The following is a 19,349-nucleotide window of genomic DNA, read 5'->3' as shown; positions in this document are numbered from 1 at the left end:
GTTCAGATTTACCGCAAAAAATGTAGGAAAAAACTATCTTTATAGCTAATCGAATACTCAATAGAGTGCCCCATAGTAAGACATAATCAATTCCATATGAAAATAGAAAGGAAGGAAACCCAACTTAAAATATTTTAAGCCGGTGTAGTTGGGAAAAACCCAACTTAAAATACAACTTAATCTATTGTATTATTCGCTCTACAATAGAATCTGAATTTATCTCATTGGATAAAGCCGGTGAAGAAACAGAATGGTACCGAAATTTCTTGAAAGATATTCCTTATTGGCCCAAACCAGTGGCACCAGTATGTATACACTGTGATAGCCAAGCGGCGATAGGTAGGGCAGGGAGCATGATGTACAACGATGAATCTCGTCACATAAGACAGAGACATAATACTGTTAGAGAACTTCTCTCTAGTGAAATTATCACTGTTGATTATGTGAAGTCAAAGAATAATGTGTCAGATGCACTTACAAAAGGCCTATCTAGAGACGGAGTTGAGAGAACATTCTAGGGAATGGGTTTAAGGCCTAGGATAAGTCAATATGACGGTAACTCTATCTAGCAGACTGGAGATCCCAAGAGTTAGGTTCAAGGAGATCAAAAAAAGTTGTGTCTGACAAATTCAACATTGTCAAAATACCAGCCCATTCTCATGATGTAGACAATGTTTAGTAAATAAGGATAATATTTAATGTGAAAAGTCTTTTAACAATTATCTAAATTTGGAAGATTTGACCAAATAGTTTAATCTATATGATTGGACGTCAATAAATCACCTATGTGAGAGCGAAGTCGAAGTCGCTTCAAGGAGAATGTTAGTAAAGGCCTATTTCTAAGCTCTCATGAGATCGGGACGTGTTCATGACTGAAATGAATAAAATCGTGAGAACCATAGATGGTAAAAGGCTGATTGTGTGACATGTATTGTCTAGGTGTATATTAAAACTCGACGGTTCAAAGATATCAAATCTACCGATTGATCGAATGCATCTGATGCATGTTCACTACAAAAAGTTTAAAGGGAAATCCACTTATCCAAATGCAATCAGTCTTTGCTTGATGATCACTTACTTGCCCGTAAAGTTTTACAAAGAATAGTCATTCCCCATTCATGTGGGGGATTGTTGAGTTCAATTGGTGTGAATGAAAAATGGAGGGACACAACCTTTGAAGAAAAGACATATTATTTTGGAAAAGGTGTGACCGTTCAGAAAAAAATACAATGTTTCGAATGAACAGACATGACTCTTCCAAAGGATACACCTTTTCGGGTGAACCATTGCCATCTTTCGGAAGGGACACTTAATGGCTATATAAACCTGCATTTTTTCCACAGGTTTAGCATGAATTTTTCTGCACTTGAAAATATTTCTTATTTTCTAAAATACTTCGTGTGATCATCTAACAGTTGAGTGAGTTCGAAGAAAAATACGATTGTTTGAGGTACCACTACAATCGGATTGAAAGTCATTTTATCCTAAGAGGAAAATTCAATAACCTCAGGTACTTGAGGGAAATTATTTCTTAAGGATACTCCGTGAATTCAGAGGACTTGACTTTAACTTTCTGTTTCATCTTATTTCTGAAATTATAACACATTTCTTGGATATATCATTTTTTATCTTGTGTTGAAGGTGTTGTGTAACTTCATAGATTTTCTTGTTTTTAGACTTAAACCTGTGTTGAAGTAGTGTTGCGTAAATACAGATTTTGTGTACCTGAAAAATAACAATATATAGACATATCGATTATTAATTCGATAGATTGATTATCGATCCGACCAGTATATAGACAGATCGATTATTAATTCGATAAATGAGAAAATAAAAATAGGTCATTTTGCTAATTGAAAACATGAAAATAATAGATTATTTTACTAATTGAAAACTTATAGAGACTTAATAGTCAAATTTTACCGCTTCCATCAAAGACGACTCGTCTAATTAAACATAAAAAAAGTAGTCACCGCTCAAACCACAGTATTGAGTGGTGGTTAAAAATAGTTAGAAAAGAGCAAGATGGGAATAAAATCAAGAAAAGGGAGCTCCAAGGAGGAGGGAGAGATACGATAGGAATGGACAGGCAAACTAAATCTTTTTGATCTTCAATCAAATCTCATAAACAGTAAAATAAAGAAAAGAAAAGACAACTTTTTTCCAATTAAGTAAACTTTGGATTCTATTTGGTTGAGATTCTGCTGAAAATTTGCAGAATCCCAAGTAGGATAGCAAATCACTTTGCTACAACTGCACGTTCCGTACTCTCAAAGTAAAAGGCTTTTTAACTTGTCTTTCTTTGCCAGCCAGTAAAGTAGTACTAGTAGTATTACTCTTTCTAGAGCTAATTAAGAAGGAATTAGTCTAGTCTACTTTACTGCTATCACTTTGGTAGCTTTCTTCTGTTGTCAATAAGACTGATTGACGTTGCATGTTTGAAAAGCCAATCAACATTTATGTTACTGTTACTCTGACTTTTGTTGCTGTTATTCCACGTACTCATATTGATAGCGAGACTTCAAACCTGAAAAATAAATGTGTATATTTTCTAAACAAGTGTTATTTTTAACAGAAAAATATTTATCATTTTTTTGGTTAGGTAAAATAATTCTCTCTTTTTTTTTAAAAAAAGAAAAATTAAAATGATACATATCATTAATGTCTTTTTGAATATCTAAATAATGTGTTTGGTATGAATAAATCTTTTTGTTGAAAAATGTTTTCCTATTTTCGTTTGGTTAAAAAGTTCTCAACAAAATATCGTGTTATGTTGATCACTCATATTTTCCCCTATAATTAAAAGTTTAATACTAGTAGTTAAATTTGAAGTTTTAAAAGAGCCTGATGGTCTGGCTAGTTCATTGTGGTGCTTTTTTATTTTAAAAAAACTAGAATGAAATGACAACTTTCTATTGATCCTTATACTTTAACCCATATATGAATTCACATATCCACCCATCTAGCATCCGGTCTAAACTTTGTTACTGACGATTCAATTGACGCTTTTAATTCATTCAAATTATGATTGGATAATCATTGGCAGGATATATTGATAACCCTTTAAATTCTTCAACAATTTTTATTTAGTAACTTGAATAATAACTTATTTCATTTAAGCAATAAAACATGATAAAATGTTCTTCTTATATATTTTTGATTCAAAATTATGAAATTTTTTTTATGCTTGTATTCAAGTATCCATTACGTAAAATATGTTATTTTTAATTATATGCATTAGTCTGAATAACCGTTTAATGCATATAATTAAAGAGGGAAATGTATTATATGCGATCAACTTATTGCACAACTGACGCTTGTGGACGTACAAAAATTTTCCAAAATATGACATCAGTACCAATTCGTGGGCTATAACATAACCTGTTCACAGGAACTTGGACACATTGTCTAAACTATGAGTACTTGCTTAGATATTGGGTGGGCTGGCCACTTTTTGGACACGTGTTTAAGGTTCATTTGGCGGCTAATTATGGTCATACACAGTACAATTATTCACGTACTACTAGTCTTGTATAAATTATTTTATTTTTCATTCTGCAGAATGTGATAGTATATAAATTGACTCATACTTCTTATTTTATTTACGTGAGATTGTAAGTGTCTGGTTGGATGGTGGTTTCCCATGGTATGGTATGGTACAGTTATAAGGGAATTATATTTGTTTTGATTGTTTTCTAAAATGTATGGTATGGTATGATATCTTTTCATGGTTTGATAACCATGAAATTCCTCAATTTTTAGAACTATTGATTTGGTGGTATCCCATGATTTTCTTATTTCTTTTTCCGATTAAGCCATTACTTAATATTTTTTAATCTTATTTTACCTTTTACCCTATATTTTTATTTTTACATCTTTTCTCTTTATTTTTCTTCTCTACATTCTTTTTCTTTTGTCTCCTCTTATGCTCGTTCTCCCTTTCTAGTTTTTTTTTTTTTTTTTTTAATTTCTTCGCGTAATCTTTCAACAGATCACTGCAAGTTGAATTGTTTTGAACTTTGATTTTTTTTTATTTGTGTTTGTGTATGTTGTTGATTTTATGTAATTGTTGTGTTTTGGTGAGTTCTTCGTATATTTAGTATATGAACCTCTGTAATGGCGCTAACAAATTTTTTTTTTGTACTACTCATTTTTCTTTTGTGCTATTTGCATTTCTTGATTTCTCTATTTTTTTTATCACTGTACGCATATATTATTTTATTTGAAAGTAACTCAATGCCAAATTAAAGTTTTATTTCACTGTACGTGTTATTTGATAACAAACAATATAAAATTTTAATTTTGTTAGAAGTTTTATAAATTTAACAACATAATATATTTACAAGACATAATTTGTGATAAATTTCTAGAAAGAAACTTATTTTATTAATAATTATTGATAAATTTAAAATTTATAATAATTAGGGTATTTTAGTAAACTTACCCATTACGATACAGTACCATACCATCAAATCAAACAAAAAAATTATTATTAAACAGCAATGAACGATACAGTCTATCCAAATATTGTATTGTACTACACTATACAACACCATACCATACCATATTATACCATACTGTACAGTACATTATGAAACCATGACAAAGCATCATCCAAACAGAGTGTAAAATGATAAATCAAACTCCCTACTTGCTGTGCTTTATTCTATACAAAACAACCAAAAAGCTATTACTAGACATGATATTAGCTATGTTTAGTTGTTGCTTGAAATGTAATGTAAAAACGTCATTTTTCTAGAATTTCCACAAAAATAAAATACCTAGCTGAAACACAGAAAAAAAACTCAAGAGTAGTGTTTAAAGTCTTGGGGTGTCTTAGCTAAGAGTATTATTAGTGAAAACTAAAATAGCAAAAGTGTAAAGAAAGGCATATTATTGATGCTGAGAATATCTCATAAGGCTTAATTAATTATACTCTTTTTGTCTCTTCTAATTCATTTTCCCCTTTATCTAGTTGGTGGGTTCCATAGTTGTCCTTATCAAGTGTTGAAACGTGGCTATCATTGATTGGTAGTAAGGCAATGAAAATGTCAGACCCCATCGTCCAATCAACATCAATTTCTCTATTTCCTAAAACAAGATAAACTACTTTATTGCTCTTCATTATTTGTACTACTAGTACTACTCCTCAACTATCCTCATCTCATCTCAATCTCTATCCTTGGCCTCTCTGTGATTCTGTAAACAAATAACTTATTCTTCGATGGCTACTAATCGCTGGCTCAGGCCCGAGGTATCTTTTTATATCTACTTGTTTTCGATCTTTTTGGGAAAGTTTTTTGCCAAGTTTGATGGATGCCAAATGAATGATTGATTTAGGTATATCCACTGTTTGCTGCGGTTGGAGTTGCAATTGGAATCTGTGGGCTTCAGTTGGTTCGTAATATGCGTATCAACCCTGAAGTCAGGTTCGATTCGATCTATTACTTTAACGCAGTATTTGTATTTTCTTAGCAGCATGATTTAGTACATGTTACTAAGCTAGTTTCTAGCTGGAAAATATGAGATTATTGCTTTTATTTTGGTCAATTCTTTTCAATTAGCGTGGTATGGTAGTAGGCACTTCTAGGCCTCTTCTGGCACTCAGGGTACTTAGAATGGGGTTTAGGCCGAATTTGGGCCGGGTCAAAATGGGGTAGAGCTGTTTCATGAGCGACAGTCCCAGACAATTCTTTGAATCGAAGCTTTTTTTAGATGTTAAAATTTAAATAGGATGAAATAAAATTGATGGATCTATCTTTCTATGCATATATAATATTACTACTAATAAGAACGGATCTGTAGTTCCCTTTTTTTCTCGCTACTTGTTACCCTCTGGATACCGTTCAATTTTCTTCTAACCCCAGTCCAAGGGAAAAATATTCCATTTATACATAATTAAAATTAATTTTTATGTATCTACAGTAGGTTCGATTAGATTTTCTTCAAATATTGAACTCCCTTAGTTGAAATCCTGACTCCGCCTCTGCGGCTGCTGGAGCTGACCACATTCACGATCTATAGGAGTTGGTTTAGTAAATCTTCCATTTGAATTTAGGATAAGAACATTGTGATTTTACTCAAATAAGTATTTGTTATCATAATCATCTTAGCACTCCAGTCTTTGCTATTAAGTTTGTTACTCTTAGATAGACAATAGACGATCTGTTAGCTTACACAAAGGCTATGAAGGATCAAGTTTCCCTTCCTCCATTATAACAGTCATGATCAAACGAACAAGCAAATAAAATGCAAGAGAAATATTGTACTCCGTTCATCTACATTTATGTCATTTTTGGAATACTTCAAATTTGCTTAAAGTAGTAGTATGTAACAACTAACAACAGCCTTGTGACTAATTCCTCAAGACTTCTGTGAACAATTTATCGAATATTTGCAGCAACATTTATATATTTCTTACTTCTGTCACCGGACGAGAACTTAACTCTTTTTTCTTGTCGAATAAACATGGAACAGGGTAAACAAGGTGAAAAGAGCTGCTGGCATTTTGGAGAACTTTGAAGAGGGAGAAAAATATTCTGAACATGCCATCAGAAAGTTTGCTCGTAACAGGCCACCAGAAATTTTCCCTAACCTCAATAGGTTCTTCAGTGACCCTCAAAAGAATTAATTGCACCTGTATCTGGGTTGGAATAAAGTTATGCAACTTCACCCTTATCACGGCAATGTGTAATGTAATGTGATCTTGACTATAATCTGCTGTGTTGGCCGCCTTGCAGTATCGATGTGTCTTGTAAAATTTGTTGGTGACTCCTCTGTTGCAGTTTGTATTGAGACTCATATGTTGAATGTTCAAATGGTTTTTCTGAATGAAACTCAAGGTGCTACTCTAAAGAAACAGTAACATGCAAATGTCATGTATGCATCACGTTGAAGGTTAAGACACCAACAATTTAAAAGTTCACTCAACTTTTTACTATTTTTTCCTTCATTTGCTACGAAACGTCTGCCAAAAAATTCAAGTTTGTTTTTGCTTAAATACATAAGGATTTATCCCTTTTACGTTATTCAATTTTTCCACTAGGATTATTCGGGGTAAACATCCAAATCATACATCACAAATTAATTTCTTGACATTTTAAATCTAAAAAGAACAAAGGAAAAGGTAAATCACCTGGCAGCATTTTCTCTCTCTTTTTATTCTTTATTTTTAAAAAGAAAATGAGGACGGGGAAGAGGAAATCGGGAAGAGAATTAGAAGGTGAGAATCGAACCCATCAACAGACGAAAGTTCTGAAAGCCAACGAACTAAACTACTAAAGTTCCTCCATTGTTCCAGTAGAGTAATAAAAGCTCACAACGATAATAATAAGTTCACATATTTTGTTGGATTAATTATCCAAGTAGGCTGATGCCTTGAATAATGAGTGAATCAGCCTGGACTCGGTTAGCAGCTTGAGATGGATGTACACTATCCCAAAACACACTCTCTTGCATTTTTGCAAGTACCTGCTAAACTTGGGTTGCAAAAGAATGATGTTGTCACCACTTTTCCAGTCCCACAGCACGCTCGATTAGCTACCGCGAATCCTAATAATCACCAAATGATTTTGTCAGTAACAGTGTCGTATATAGAATTTTTTATACGCAGTATCAAACAAATAGCAGTCTTTATATGGAAAATTACGATGATCTGATGGAGATTTCACGAGGTCATATATGGGCTGGAAAACGTCAAATCTAGCAATTTTAAGGCCAGGAAGTTGCTTTCGCAATTTGGTTGCAGATGAATTCATCTTTTTGTTGAAGTGTTGGGCATCTCTATTGATTCTTGAGATACATCCACTCTTATGAAATCCAAACAATGTTTTAACAGCTGGGAGACAGCCCAATGGTGGCAATGAAGTCACCCCAATTCTTCTTGCTCCTTGCCCATACAACTCCTGTTTACATAAATAATGGTGGCAAACTATTAATTAATCAGAGTTTAAACTTGGTTGGATTATGATCCGCTTATTGATTTGAACGAACATGTTGAATTCGAACTGATGCATCCAACTTTTGGGGCAAAACCAAGTGTGTGTTGACGAAAAATGTATACTCCATATTAGCTTTCACTATTTCTAAAAAAAAGTATCATGTTAAGCGGATTGGTCTATGACCCATGACTATAAAAAAAACTGAAACTAGTTATGAATTTCGTTATCGCTAAATAGCTCATAGCTAACCATTTTTTGTTGGAATCAACCCATAATTTTACCTTGGCAATGCGAGTGATATGCGGACAAGATAAGAACTATACTGATGAGGAGTAGAAATTTTGTTTAGTTAAAGATTGAAGTAGTAATTCTGCAAGAAATCATCAGTTCCAGCACTTAATGTGTTGAGTGCATCCTTTGGCTAGCTTGGATTGATACTCCTTGTAATATTGCATCTGTTTTGGCAATGGAATTGCATGCTGTATCATCAAAATGTTCTCAAAACAGTTAGCACCAACAAAAATGGTCTTTAGAGACAATAAAAAAGCGGTAATTCGCTATGTATATTCTCTATCTAGACCGTGATACATCAATGTTGCTACTAATAACTATTATTTTTAGTGATATTCATTTACGACAATTACTACGGAAACAGAGAAGTTGTAAAACTTACGTTGAGGATGGATGGTTTGTCATCGTAGCCAGCACCAGCGGTAGCAAAATTAGCACCAATAAGGAGATTCTCGCCAGATGCTTGAGGGCTCAAGTATGCAGAGGAGCGGTAAGTAGTGAAGTCAAGTGCATCAGCTACAACAGCCAATTACAAAAATTACTACATAAGGTAAGATATCACGTTATAGATGAAATGACAATAGCTGAATGACTTTTTTGTACAAAATATAGTTGAATCCCGTTCTAAACCAGGATTTGGCACAAGATGTTAGTTCCTTCTAACATTCGTGTAAACAATGTTTGTTCAAACAGTCATTTCTTCTTTCCCCCCTTCGGAATCAGGATTTAAAACTTATGGCATCTGATTCTTATCTTCTTATGTTACAGAGTTCTAAATCAATAATTTGTACATATTCAATGAATTTTGAAGACAAATAATAGACTTGGAAAATAACAAATTAACTTCTGCACATAGTTTAGAGCCAAAAAGTATTACAGGATTGAATACATACACAAAACATCAACGATAATTATTCACTTATCTAGCCAGCTTATTTATTCTTCTTAAATAAGAGAATGAATCAACATAACAACATACTTAGACCTATCGTTTTACATATGTCAACTAAATCATGTCGAAATGCCCATAGAATTTCCTCATACATTGCCATATATGAGCAATTTCAACGTCACAACTACAAGCATTACAATGAAAATCGGCGTGTCCATCATCTTCATCCTCAGTGTCACTAGACCAGACATTCTTGCGACTGCGTTGTTGATGTTGCAACCAGTGGGTCGTCTTTGTTCCAAAACTGAAGGATTAGTCACCCAAATCTCTGTCAATATCTCTATTAAACTCTTTCGACACGCCCTTGTCAATTTCTTCTCTGTTTCTTTCATGTTGCCAATCAACGTTACCCCTTTTCGCTTGTATTCACCACCCATAAACACCATAATTATGCCAATCACATACCATGCTCCAACATGGCCTCCATTTTCTGCTCTCTTCAGAAACTCCAATGCAACTTCTGCCTCATCGTCCTTAAAATAATCCAACTGAGAATAAAAACACTTCATACAGTATTAGAATTTAAAAACTTTAGAATAAAGTTTAAAATTTAATTCTTACGTACCACGCCTTTTCTGTATAAAGCTTCTGTATTCTCACATTCTCTACATAGCTCCATGAAAGAATTGACTTTACTAATCTTCTCTTGTGTCTGCTTCTCCCATGGTGCAATCGGGAAGTCTACCAGTGTTGCCTTTTGATATACGTATCGTTCATTGGCAAGTTCATCAAAAACCTTGCAACTAAAATATCAATCAGTTAAACCAATTTAAAAAAAAAAAACAGTTCATTGTAATCAAGATATTTGTAAACATGTATATACACCTTAGCTTGACATTGATAAAATTCTTGAAAGAACGTGAAGCAACCCTTGCAACAATATCAGTAAGTAACTCATTGGGAAGTGATTCAATGGAAGAGCAAAAATTTTCTTTAATCACTTTGTTAGTTCTTTTGCTTCCTCTTCTCTTCATATTTTTTCTTGAATAACGATTCATCATCATATTGCTCGAAGAAAATTAACGTATTACACAAACAATGAATGCAATTGAGTTATATTGCAAGCTTCTTTGAGTGGTACTAGGAATATGAAACGGAAACGGAAACGGAGAAAATAATAAACTAAAAATAGAAGTGTGTTAGGAAGGAGAGAGTAGTATTGAGAAAGAGGCGGCATCAAAATTCAGTGTTGGACCAAATCTGTATTTGCAGCCAAAATATTCAAAAATTGATTTAACAGTCACCTCCAATCTTCTCTTTTCTCAATAAATCTCATTTGTACTACTTTTAGTATATTATTACTACTATCTGATACGTTCCAAGAAAGAGATCAAATTTCAATCAAGAGAGTATCAAAATCGTTTTAATTAGGTGATACGTATTCGTTTTTTCTTATTAATTTATTTCAAAATGAATCTAAAATCTTTTAGCAGTGTGTTTGAAAATGATTTAAGAGTAATAATTTTCTTTTAGTTTTTTAAATAACCATTTGAGATAGCTTTTGTCCACCACAGTTCATTTCATGAATTATCTATTACCTTTTATGATTTTTTCTTTTCGTTGGGGTAGGAGATGGGAGCGAAGATTGCAATGAAAAATTTAAGTAGTCAAATAATTCAGCTATTAATACTCTTCATATACCAGATAATTCTATCCATTAAGGTTATAACAGATGAGAACAAGTTGTTGTCTAATGTATTTGCTCGTAATGAAATTTAAATTCGAAACTTCATGATTTTCAACTCACTTTATTGATTGCTTGGCCATATAGTCAGTGACGGAGCTGAGATTTTCGCCAATGAGGTTCACAAGTAAACATACGAACTAACCAAAGGAGGTTCGACATCTACTAATCATGTATATATAATAGTATAATTTTATGTCAAATGGAGTTCGGATGATCCCCCTATCATACATGTACCTCTGCCCTTGACCTCGGTGAAATTCAAAGTAGATAACTTGACCCTCATATACACACTAAATATGTAAGTTTAACTCCTTTTGAAGATTTCTTGTCGAATTCATATATTTCCTCCATCTCATTTTATGTGTCGCCTTTTGACTGAGTACGGAGTTTAAGAAATAAGTGATGACTTTGTTAGTTTACAAAATTGCCCATTTTAAAGATACTTTATTATTTAACTTTTTAGTTATATTTTCTTATTAAGTGAGATTCATTAAGGATAAAATAAGAATAATGTCATTATATAGTTACCAAATAAGAAAAGTTGACATTCTTTTATTCGTTAAGAAAAGTTTTTCATTATCAAATTTTCACTAGTATCTGCTATTCATATTGAAATCCAACTAATTAAATATGTGTGAGTAAACCTTTTTGTTAAATAGATTTTTTAAGTCTATTTTTTAATTAAATGGACCATAAGTATTTTTATTTAGGAAGATGACACATTTTTGAAACAGATATATAAATAGACTGATTATCAATCCGACAGATATATGTTGGATTCAATTGGTGTGAATGAAAAATGGATGGACACAACCCTTGAAGAAAAGACATATTGTTTTGGAATAGGTGTGACAGTTCAGATAGTTGTGTATGTTAAGAAAAAGACACAATATTTCGAATGAACAGATATGACTCTTTCCAAAGGATACACCTTTTTGGGTGAACCATTGTCACCTTTCGTAAGGAGCATTTAATGGCTATATAAACCTGCATTTTTTCCACAGGTTTAGCATGAATTTTTCTTCACTTGAAAACATTTCTTATCTTCTAAAATACTCTGTGTGATCATCTAACTGTTGAGTGAGTTCAAAGATAATCCGATCGTTTGAGGTACCACTACAGTCGAATTGAAAGTCATTTTATCCTGGGAGGAAAATTCCATAACCTCGGGTACTTGAGGAGAATTATTTCCTTAAGGACACTCCGTGAATTCAGAGGACTTGGCTTTAACTTTTTGTTTCATCGTATTGCTGAGATTATAACACACTTCTTGGATAAATCATTTTTTATTTTGTGTTGAAGGTATTGTGTAACTTCATAGGTGTTCTTGTTTTTAGATTTGAATTTATGTTGAAGTAGTGTTGCGAAAATACAGATTTTGTGTACCCGAAAAATAACAATCTTAAGGAAATAATTTACTAATCTGTATTGTTTCGTTTACTATTTTTTCAGTAAATAGTTGAACTCCATATTGATAGTTCTTCAACCTTTTTAACTTTGTTTGAAGTTCTTGAAACTTCATTTTAATAGTTCATAAGTTGGTTGAACTTGTGTTGAATTTCTTAACATTTGGTTTTGCTATGCATTCCTTCTCCTATTTGTACTATGAAAGGGGTTTCTTTTTAAAAACTTCTATTTAAGTTATAAACTTAACTAATATTTTATGTAAATTGTGTCATATTAATTGGTTCGAATAATTTACTTAATTAGAATGGAGATTTTTAAGTTGCCTTTTTATTCCAAATATGATCAATAATGCTAGTATGTCCTAATTAAACAAATAATGATTTCCTTCTCCTACTTGTACTATGAGAGAGGTCCGTTTTCAGAAACTTCTATTTAAGTTATAAACTTCATTAATATTTTATGCAAATTGTGTGATATTAATTGCTTCTAATAATTTATTTAATTAAAATGGAAATTTTTAAGTTTATTCCAAATATAACCAATAATGGTATATCCTAATTAGAAAAAATAATGATTGTGTTTAAAGTATTTTTGATGATATAACGATATATTTGGGCCTTTTTTGTTGTTTTATCTCTAATCTCTAATGTATAATCTCTAATCTTTAACCTATAATTAGTAATCTATAATTTCTAATTTCTATCTCTAATCTCTATTAATATTTTATGCAAATTGTGATATTAATTGGTTCTAATAATTTGTTTAATTAGAATGGAAATTCTTAAGTTGGCCTTTTTAATCCAAATATAATCAATAATGTTATTTCCTAATTAAGCAAATAATGATCGTGTTTAAACTAGTTTTGATAGTATAAAGAAGGTGTTAGGTCTCTAGTGGTTGTTGGGGCAATCACCAAGGGGACTGGTGGTGGAACGAAGAGGTAAAGAGGAAGGTAAAGGATAAGAAGAGAGCGTATGTAAAGTTGGCGGAGAGTAAGGATGAAGAAGATAAATGAAAGAATAGGGAGGAGTATAAGATTGCTAAGCGAGAGCCGAAGTCAGCGGTCACGAGGGCTAATGAGGCTGCTTTCGAGAGTTTATACACAGTGTTAGATAGTAAAGTGGGGATAAAAAGTTGTACAGGCTCGCCAAGGTTAGGGAGAGGAGGAATTGGGACCTGGATAAGGTGAAGTGTATTAAGGATTTGGACGACAAAGTTTTGGTGGAGGAGGGTCATATTAGGAAGAGATGACAATCTTACTTTCATAAGCTCCATAACGATAGAAAGGATACTAGCATTGTGGTGGAGGATTTCGAGCATTCCGAGAGGTTTCGCGATTATGGCTATTGTAGGCGTATTAAGGTTGAGGAGGTTAGGGAGGCTATTCGTAGGATGCGTAGAGGTAGAGCGACGGGGTCAGATGAGATTTCCGTGAATTTTTAAAAGTGCACAGGAGGAAAAGGTATGGAGTGGTTGGCCCGGTTGTTTAACATAATTTTCAAGACAACGAGGATGCTTGAAGCTTGTAGGTGGAGTACGATAATTCCATTGTATAATAATAAGGGCGACATTCAGGATTGCAATAATTATAAGGGTATCAAGTTGTTGAGTCACACTATGAAGGTTTGGCAAAGGGTGGTAAACTTGAGGTTCCGGAGGATTGTTACTATTTCTGAAAATAAATTTGGATTTATGCCAGGGCGCTTGACTACAGAAGCCATTCATTTCGTCATGAGACTGCAGGAGCAGTATAGGGAAAGGAAGAAGAATTTGCACATGGTGTTATCGACTTAGAGAAGGCCTATGATAGAGTTCTCAGGGAGGTTCTTTGGAGGTGTTTGGAGGCTAGAGATGTACCTATAGTATATGTTAGGGAGATTAAGGATATATATGACGGAGCTAAGACTCGGTAAGGACTAAGGGAGGGTACTCGGAATACTTTTTCATCTTGATAGGGTTACATCAAGGATCGACGCTTAGTCCGTTCTTTTTGGCTTGGTGATAGATGTTTTGACGCGGCACATTTAGGATAATGTGCCTTATTTTTTGCTCTTTACGTATGATTCGTCTTGATTGATGAGACTCATTGTGGAGTTAATGCTAAGATTGAGGTTTAGAGGCAAACTCATGAGTCTAAAAGGTTTAGGTTGAGTAGGTCTAAGATGGAATATTTGAAGTGTAAGTTCAGTAAGGTGTCTCATGAGTCCGATGTGGTTGTTAAGCTTGACACTCATTCTATCAGTAAGAGAGATAGTTTTAAGTATCTGAGATCGATGATTCAGGAGAATGAAGAGATTGACGAGGATGTCACTTATCGGATCGGGGTAGGGTGGATGAAATAGAGGCTCGCCTCTAATATCTTCTGTGACAAAAAAGTACCTCCCAAATTTAAAGGCAAGTTCTACAGAGTGGTGGTTAGACTAACTTTGTTGTATGAAGTGAAGTGTTGGCCTGTTAAGAAGACCCACATCTAGAAGATGAAGGTGGAGGAGATGAGAATGCTTCAGTGGATGTGTGGGTGTACTAGAAAAGATAGGATTAGAAATGAGGTTATTCGAAATAAGGTGGGAGTGGCTTCAGTGGAAGCCCAGATGAGGAAAGCGGGGTTGAGATGGTTCGGTCATGTGATGGATCTTTCACATGTGTTTTATTAAGATCTGGATCACCAGGCTCAAATCCCTACAATTTTGTAAACAAAGTACATACTCTACTAACAGGCCAGGATCCCCATAGTGGATACAAAAATCTGTATCACTTCTTTTTAATTGTTTTTGTATCTGTATATTTGTACATTTTTCTTGTAATATATCCATTATATGTTGTATTCTTTGTCCTATTGACCATGGGTTATTTGGGTTTTGTACTACCCCGTCTCTTTTAGATCATTTTTCTTCTATCTCTCCTCCTAAAGCTCCTGATAATTTATTAAATAATCTAGTTCCTAGAGTCTGATCGAACGAGTTACCAGTAATTGTACAATAATACAAATAGTCATTTAAAAATTCTTTAATTCTTGACCAATGATTAATGCTTAGTTGTTCTAAACTTGTTAAAGTTCTTTGTTGTAATACTATTAATCCACTATGGGGATCCTGACTTGTTAGTAGAGTCTGTAGTTTGTTTACAAAATTGTAGAAATTTGAGCCTAATTCTACTAATTCTTGAAAATCTTGTGGGAATAATTGCTTATATGCTTCCCAAAGTGCTTTAGTACTTGCACCTAGAAATGTCTCTAGATATCTATACATAATTTCTGCATCTAGTTCTTGATTACCCTGTATATGTTGTATGTAGTCTGCTACAACTATATTTTTCTATATGTCTATTACATGATTCTATGCCTGAGTGTCATGGGCTGTCAAGTTTAAAAATTTTTCTTTATTACCTCATTTTTGTAATCTAATGGGTTCTTCTATTGACATTCTTTTTCCTCTAGGTTTTACGTCTTGTTCTCCTTTCGTCTATACTATAAATCGATTCTGAGTCTTCACCTTTTAATTTTTTTTTTACGTGTATAACCATAATTATCTGTTCTTAATTCACATTTTATAAAATGCTCTTTCATTTCCTCAAGGTCTAAGTTTCCTAATTTACAGCCTGTGCATTTAAATACACTATTGCTATTTATTTCATATAGGGCTTCTGCTTTTATTATAGCTTTATTTACTTCAAAACCTTCTTCTAATATTTCTATATTCATAAAATTAGTATTCTCACATTCTTTAATTTCTTCATCAAACTCTTTTTCATTTGTATATTGATAGTCTGTGAATCTTACTGAAGCTTGTCCTTTATTGTTTATATACATTAAATAATCGGTTGACTTTAGTATTTCTTTCTTAGTAAATCTTTCTAAATTCCATTTTAGTCCTGCATATTTTTCTGAATTTATCTTTAGGGGTTTCATTAATTTAATACCTTTATTTTCTATTAAACTTATTACATCATCTATCTTTAGATTAAATCTTATACAACTATTAGTGGCAAGTTTTCCTATAAATCCTACACATATTAATAAATTATTACCATTATTCATTTCTTCATATCCTTTAGTCTGAATTTCTATTTTTATATATTTTCCAAATTTCAGAGAATTTTAATCTTCTTTGGACTTTCCAAGTCCCTAGAAATTTACAGATTAATCCATCGTTATTGCTAAAACACTGAGATAATAACCATATACTGAGGGTATTTTTATAAGTAATTTACAAATTTTACAAGATCAGAAAACTGGCGGAAAATCGCCAGCGATCCAGATCTTAATAAAACACATGTGAAAGAAAATATGAACTTGATTAATTCAAACATAATTTACAAACTTGGAGAAAAATACAAAGATCTATGTAACTAGGGTTCTGATACCAATAAAATAGACAAGTAGTTATAATATAGATAGATAGATAATAATAATAATAGATAGGTAATATAGATAGATAATAATAACAATATAGTAAATATCAAATAAATGAATGAACGGAGAAGAATTAAAGAAAGATATTAGCCGCTGAGCCCACCCAAGTTGATAAAGTCTTGCTAAAGTTTTTAGAAAGGATTTGAAGTCCACAAAAAAGTTAAGATTTGAAGTCCAAGGATTCCAATAAATACCCCTTTATGGAAGACTAAAACATGTATCAAGGAGAGAAAAAAGCAAGAAAAAATCAAGAGTGAGAAAGTTTTTTAGTTTTTCTTAAGTTCTTTAAGTTTCTTAGTTTCTAAAGTTTGTAAGTTACTTTAAAAAAAAAAAGAGTGTGAAAAGTGTGAAAAGTTTTCTTAGTTCTTCATTTCTGGTAGCTGTCAACTTTCAGGGGGACTTCCGAAAGGGAAACCTCACTTCTTCCTTAAGACATGTAAGTAGTAGTTACATAGATCTTTGTATTTTTCTCCCAAGTTTGTAAATTATGTTTGAATTAATCAAGTTTATATTTTCTTTCACATGTGTTTTATTAGGATCTGGATCACCAGCGGTTTTCTGTCAGTTTTCTTATCTTGTAAAATTTGTAAATTACTTATAAAAATACCCTCAGTATATGGTTATTCTCTCAGTGTTTTAGCAATAACGATGGATAAATCTGTAAATTCCTAGGGACTTGAAAAGTACTAAGAAGATTAAAAAGGACTGTTGTCATTCTCCCGGGGTGTGATTAAAGAAGATATTGCTAAAATACCTAAAAATGAAGAGAAAGAGTTGAACAGGGTATACAAATTTTTTAAAAAAACCCCAAAAAATGCAAAAATAATTTATTTTGGGAAAAAATATACTTGGATTTTTATGACTTGGACACTTACACTGGACTAAGGACAACGAAGGATGGAGTACTGAGTAGGACTTTACATCATATTAAAACACAATCGCGATAACTCTGCTTTAATATCTTAAAATTACTTACCTGCTTTAATTACTTATTATATATAATTTGTTTATTATATTTATCTGTCTATAGTACTATATTAACTATATAATCTACGATATATATTATAATACATATACTAAAGGATATATATATATACATATATAAGTAATATATATTCTAGCTTATGATTATTATTACTACTAGTAGTAAAAGTTGTCTATATATAAGATAAGTTTTCATCTGGCTTATCCTTAAGAAAACGATATTTAGTTAAAGTAGGTTGTGTCTGTATTGGTGAGTGAGTGATATTACTGGCAAATTTTACCCAATTTTGTATAACTAAACATCCTCCTTTATTTTGTACTATAAAGTCTAATCCTAACACAAAGTCTGCTTTTATATTCAAATCTCTAACTAGTATTTCACTGAGTGTATATGATGGTTGGTAGAATTTTTCACAAGTATTAATAAAACTTATTTTTGCTTTTGGTATATAGTCTGTATAGGTATTATATGTTCCGTCCATTTGCATGGATTCTTGAGGTTTTGATAATTTTTTAATTAGTTTTGTTGGTAAAATTCTGCTATTTAAAATGTTCTTTGTACATCATGAATCAACTATAGCTAACGTCTCGAATTCATAGTCTTGAATTTTTATTCTTGCTAAAACTTTGACTGTACTAATTTTCTTTCCTTCATTACATATCATTCTTTCAAATGGTATCATTATTGATCTTTTGTGTTTAACTCTATTGTTTTCAGCAAATGTATTTAATAATTCTACTTCTAATAAGTCTTCTTCTGTAATTACCTCTTTATGTTTTTTCGAGGTTATAAACTTACCTCAGAAACTCCAAAATCAATAAATAATTTAAATACACTTTCCAACCAGTAACCAATAACCAGAACCACAGAAGATAGAATATTAGAATTAGAAGAAAGACTAAAAAGATTTGAAATGAGAGTTTATAACCTCGAAAAACAACACTGATTACTGTCTAATCCTTTTCCTTCCTTAAATTCATGTTCACATTCTTTTATCAAATTTACTAAATCATAATAGTCTGAGTTTGTCTTTTCTAATCCTATTTCATTTATAAATTCCTCTTCTTCAGAATCTGAAGAATCCGATTTATTTATTTCTTCTTCAAAGACTTCCTGATGTACATCAAAGTGACGCTACTTCGAGAAGGCGCTTCACAAGAAGTCAAGCTAAGGACCTTCAAGCATATCAAGCTTTATGGATGAAGATGGAATCTTTGGAAGACTCCAATATGGATGACTTGAAGATATTTAATATCCTAAGTGTGTCTACCATTTAAATTAGCTTGTAATTTAAATGAAGGGCAATTTGGTCTTTCCTTACTTCTTTTAATCCTTAGTATAAATAGGTAGTTATTAGGGTTGAGCCACTAGTTTTTGAATATTGAAGAATTGTGCCTCCTTTGAGAGCTTGAAACCCTTTGTTGATTTTCAACAATTGTCCTAGGATTTGCAAGTAAGGGTACTATCTTCTTGAGGATTCTAATAGATTAGGTGCTTTTATTTCTCAATTAGGGGTGTTTTGATTAGTGTCACCATTACATCTTTTGATTGTTTGAATCTAATTGTATCTATCTTTATTTATTTTGTATCTTTAATTCCTATCTTGCTTCTATTATCTTGTTTCACATCAAATTGGTATCAAAGCTTGGATTAGAGTTGTTTTCACAAACCTAAGT

The 19,349-nt window shown here is 32.3% G+C and overlaps 3 protein-coding genes across 3 annotated transcripts; 1 reads left to right on the top strand and 2 right to left on the bottom strand.

The window, feature by feature from the left end:
* The first annotated feature begins 5,072 nt into the window (after nt 1–5,072).
* On the top strand, nt 5,073–6,836 carry LOC107862454. Its single transcript, XM_016708044.2, has 3 exons — nt 5,073–5,254; nt 5,341–5,429; nt 6,478–6,836. The coding sequence occupies exons 1-3, from the start codon at nt 5,225–5,227 to the stop codon at nt 6,629–6,631; spliced, it is 273 nt and encodes a 90-aa protein (XP_016563530.1). The 5' UTR covers nt 5,073–5,224; the 3' UTR covers nt 6,632–6,836.
* LOC107864838 (GDSL esterase/lipase APG-like) lies at nt 6,679–9,085 on the bottom strand. The gene is made up of 5 exons (XM_047408749.1): nt 9,076–9,085; nt 8,614–8,747; nt 7,649–7,904; nt 7,471–7,551; nt 6,679–6,776 (listed from the first exon to the last, which is right to left on the bottom strand). The coding sequence occupies exons 1-5, from the start codon at nt 9,083–9,085 to the stop codon at nt 6,679–6,681; spliced, it is 579 nt and encodes a 192-aa protein (XP_047264705.1).
* LOC107865952 (putative F-box protein At1g67623) lies at nt 8,856–10,361 on the bottom strand. The gene is made up of 3 exons (XM_016712136.2): nt 10,009–10,361; nt 9,749–9,926; nt 8,856–9,671 (listed from the first exon to the last, which is right to left on the bottom strand). Exons 1-3 carry the CDS (start codon nt 10,185–10,187, stop codon nt 9,270–9,272), a joined length of 759 nt encoding a protein of 252 aa, XP_016567622.1. The 5' UTR covers nt 10,188–10,361; the 3' UTR covers nt 8,856–9,269.
* Between the last annotated feature and the right edge of the window lie 8,988 nt (nt 10,362–19,349).

Source organism: Capsicum annuum, chromosome 3 (genome assembly GCF_002878395.1).
Source record: "Capsicum annuum cultivar UCD-10X-F1 chromosome 3, UCD10Xv1.1, whole genome shotgun sequence".
Lineage (NCBI taxonomy): Eukaryota > Viridiplantae > Streptophyta > Magnoliopsida > Solanales > Solanaceae > Capsicum > Capsicum annuum.
Note: the sequence above shows the minus strand (reverse complement) of the source record. Positions and strands in the feature narration are given on the sequence as shown.

Excerpts from the sequence above, each read along its gene's own strand:
- LOC107865952 (XM_016712136.2), bottom strand. The coding sequence starts at position 10,187 with ATGATGATGAATCGTTATTCAAGAAAAAATATGAAGAGAAGAGGAAGC. Across the intron at positions 9,927-10,008 it reads TTTATCAATGTCAAGCTAAG|TTGCAAGGTTTTTGATGAAC; the intron begins GTGTATATACAT and ends TTGATATTTTAG. Across the intron at positions 9,672-9,748 it reads CTTTATACAGAAAAGGCGTG|TTGGATTATTTTAAGGACGA; the intron begins GTACGTAAGAAT and ends TTTTATTCTCAG.
- LOC107864838 (XM_047408749.1), bottom strand. Across the intron at positions 7,905-8,613 it reads ACAAACCATCCATCCTCAAC|GAGTTGTATGGGCAAGGAGC; the intron begins GTAAGTTTTACA and ends TTATGTAAACAG. Across the intron at positions 6,777-7,470 it reads TTGCAACCCAAGTTTAGCAG|AGGAGTCACCAACAAATTTT; the intron begins GTACTTGCAAAA and ends AAACTGCAACAG.
- LOC107862454 (XM_016708044.2), top strand. The coding sequence starts at position 5,225 with ATGGCTACTAATCGCTGGCTCAGGCCCGAG. Across the intron at positions 5,255-5,340 it reads ATCGCTGGCTCAGGCCCGAG|GTATATCCACTGTTTGCTGC; the intron begins GTATCTTTTTAT and ends TGATTGATTTAG. Across the intron at positions 5,430-6,477 it reads CGTATCAACCCTGAAGTCAG|GGTAAACAAGGTGAAAAGAG; the intron begins GTTCGATTCGAT and ends AACATGGAACAG.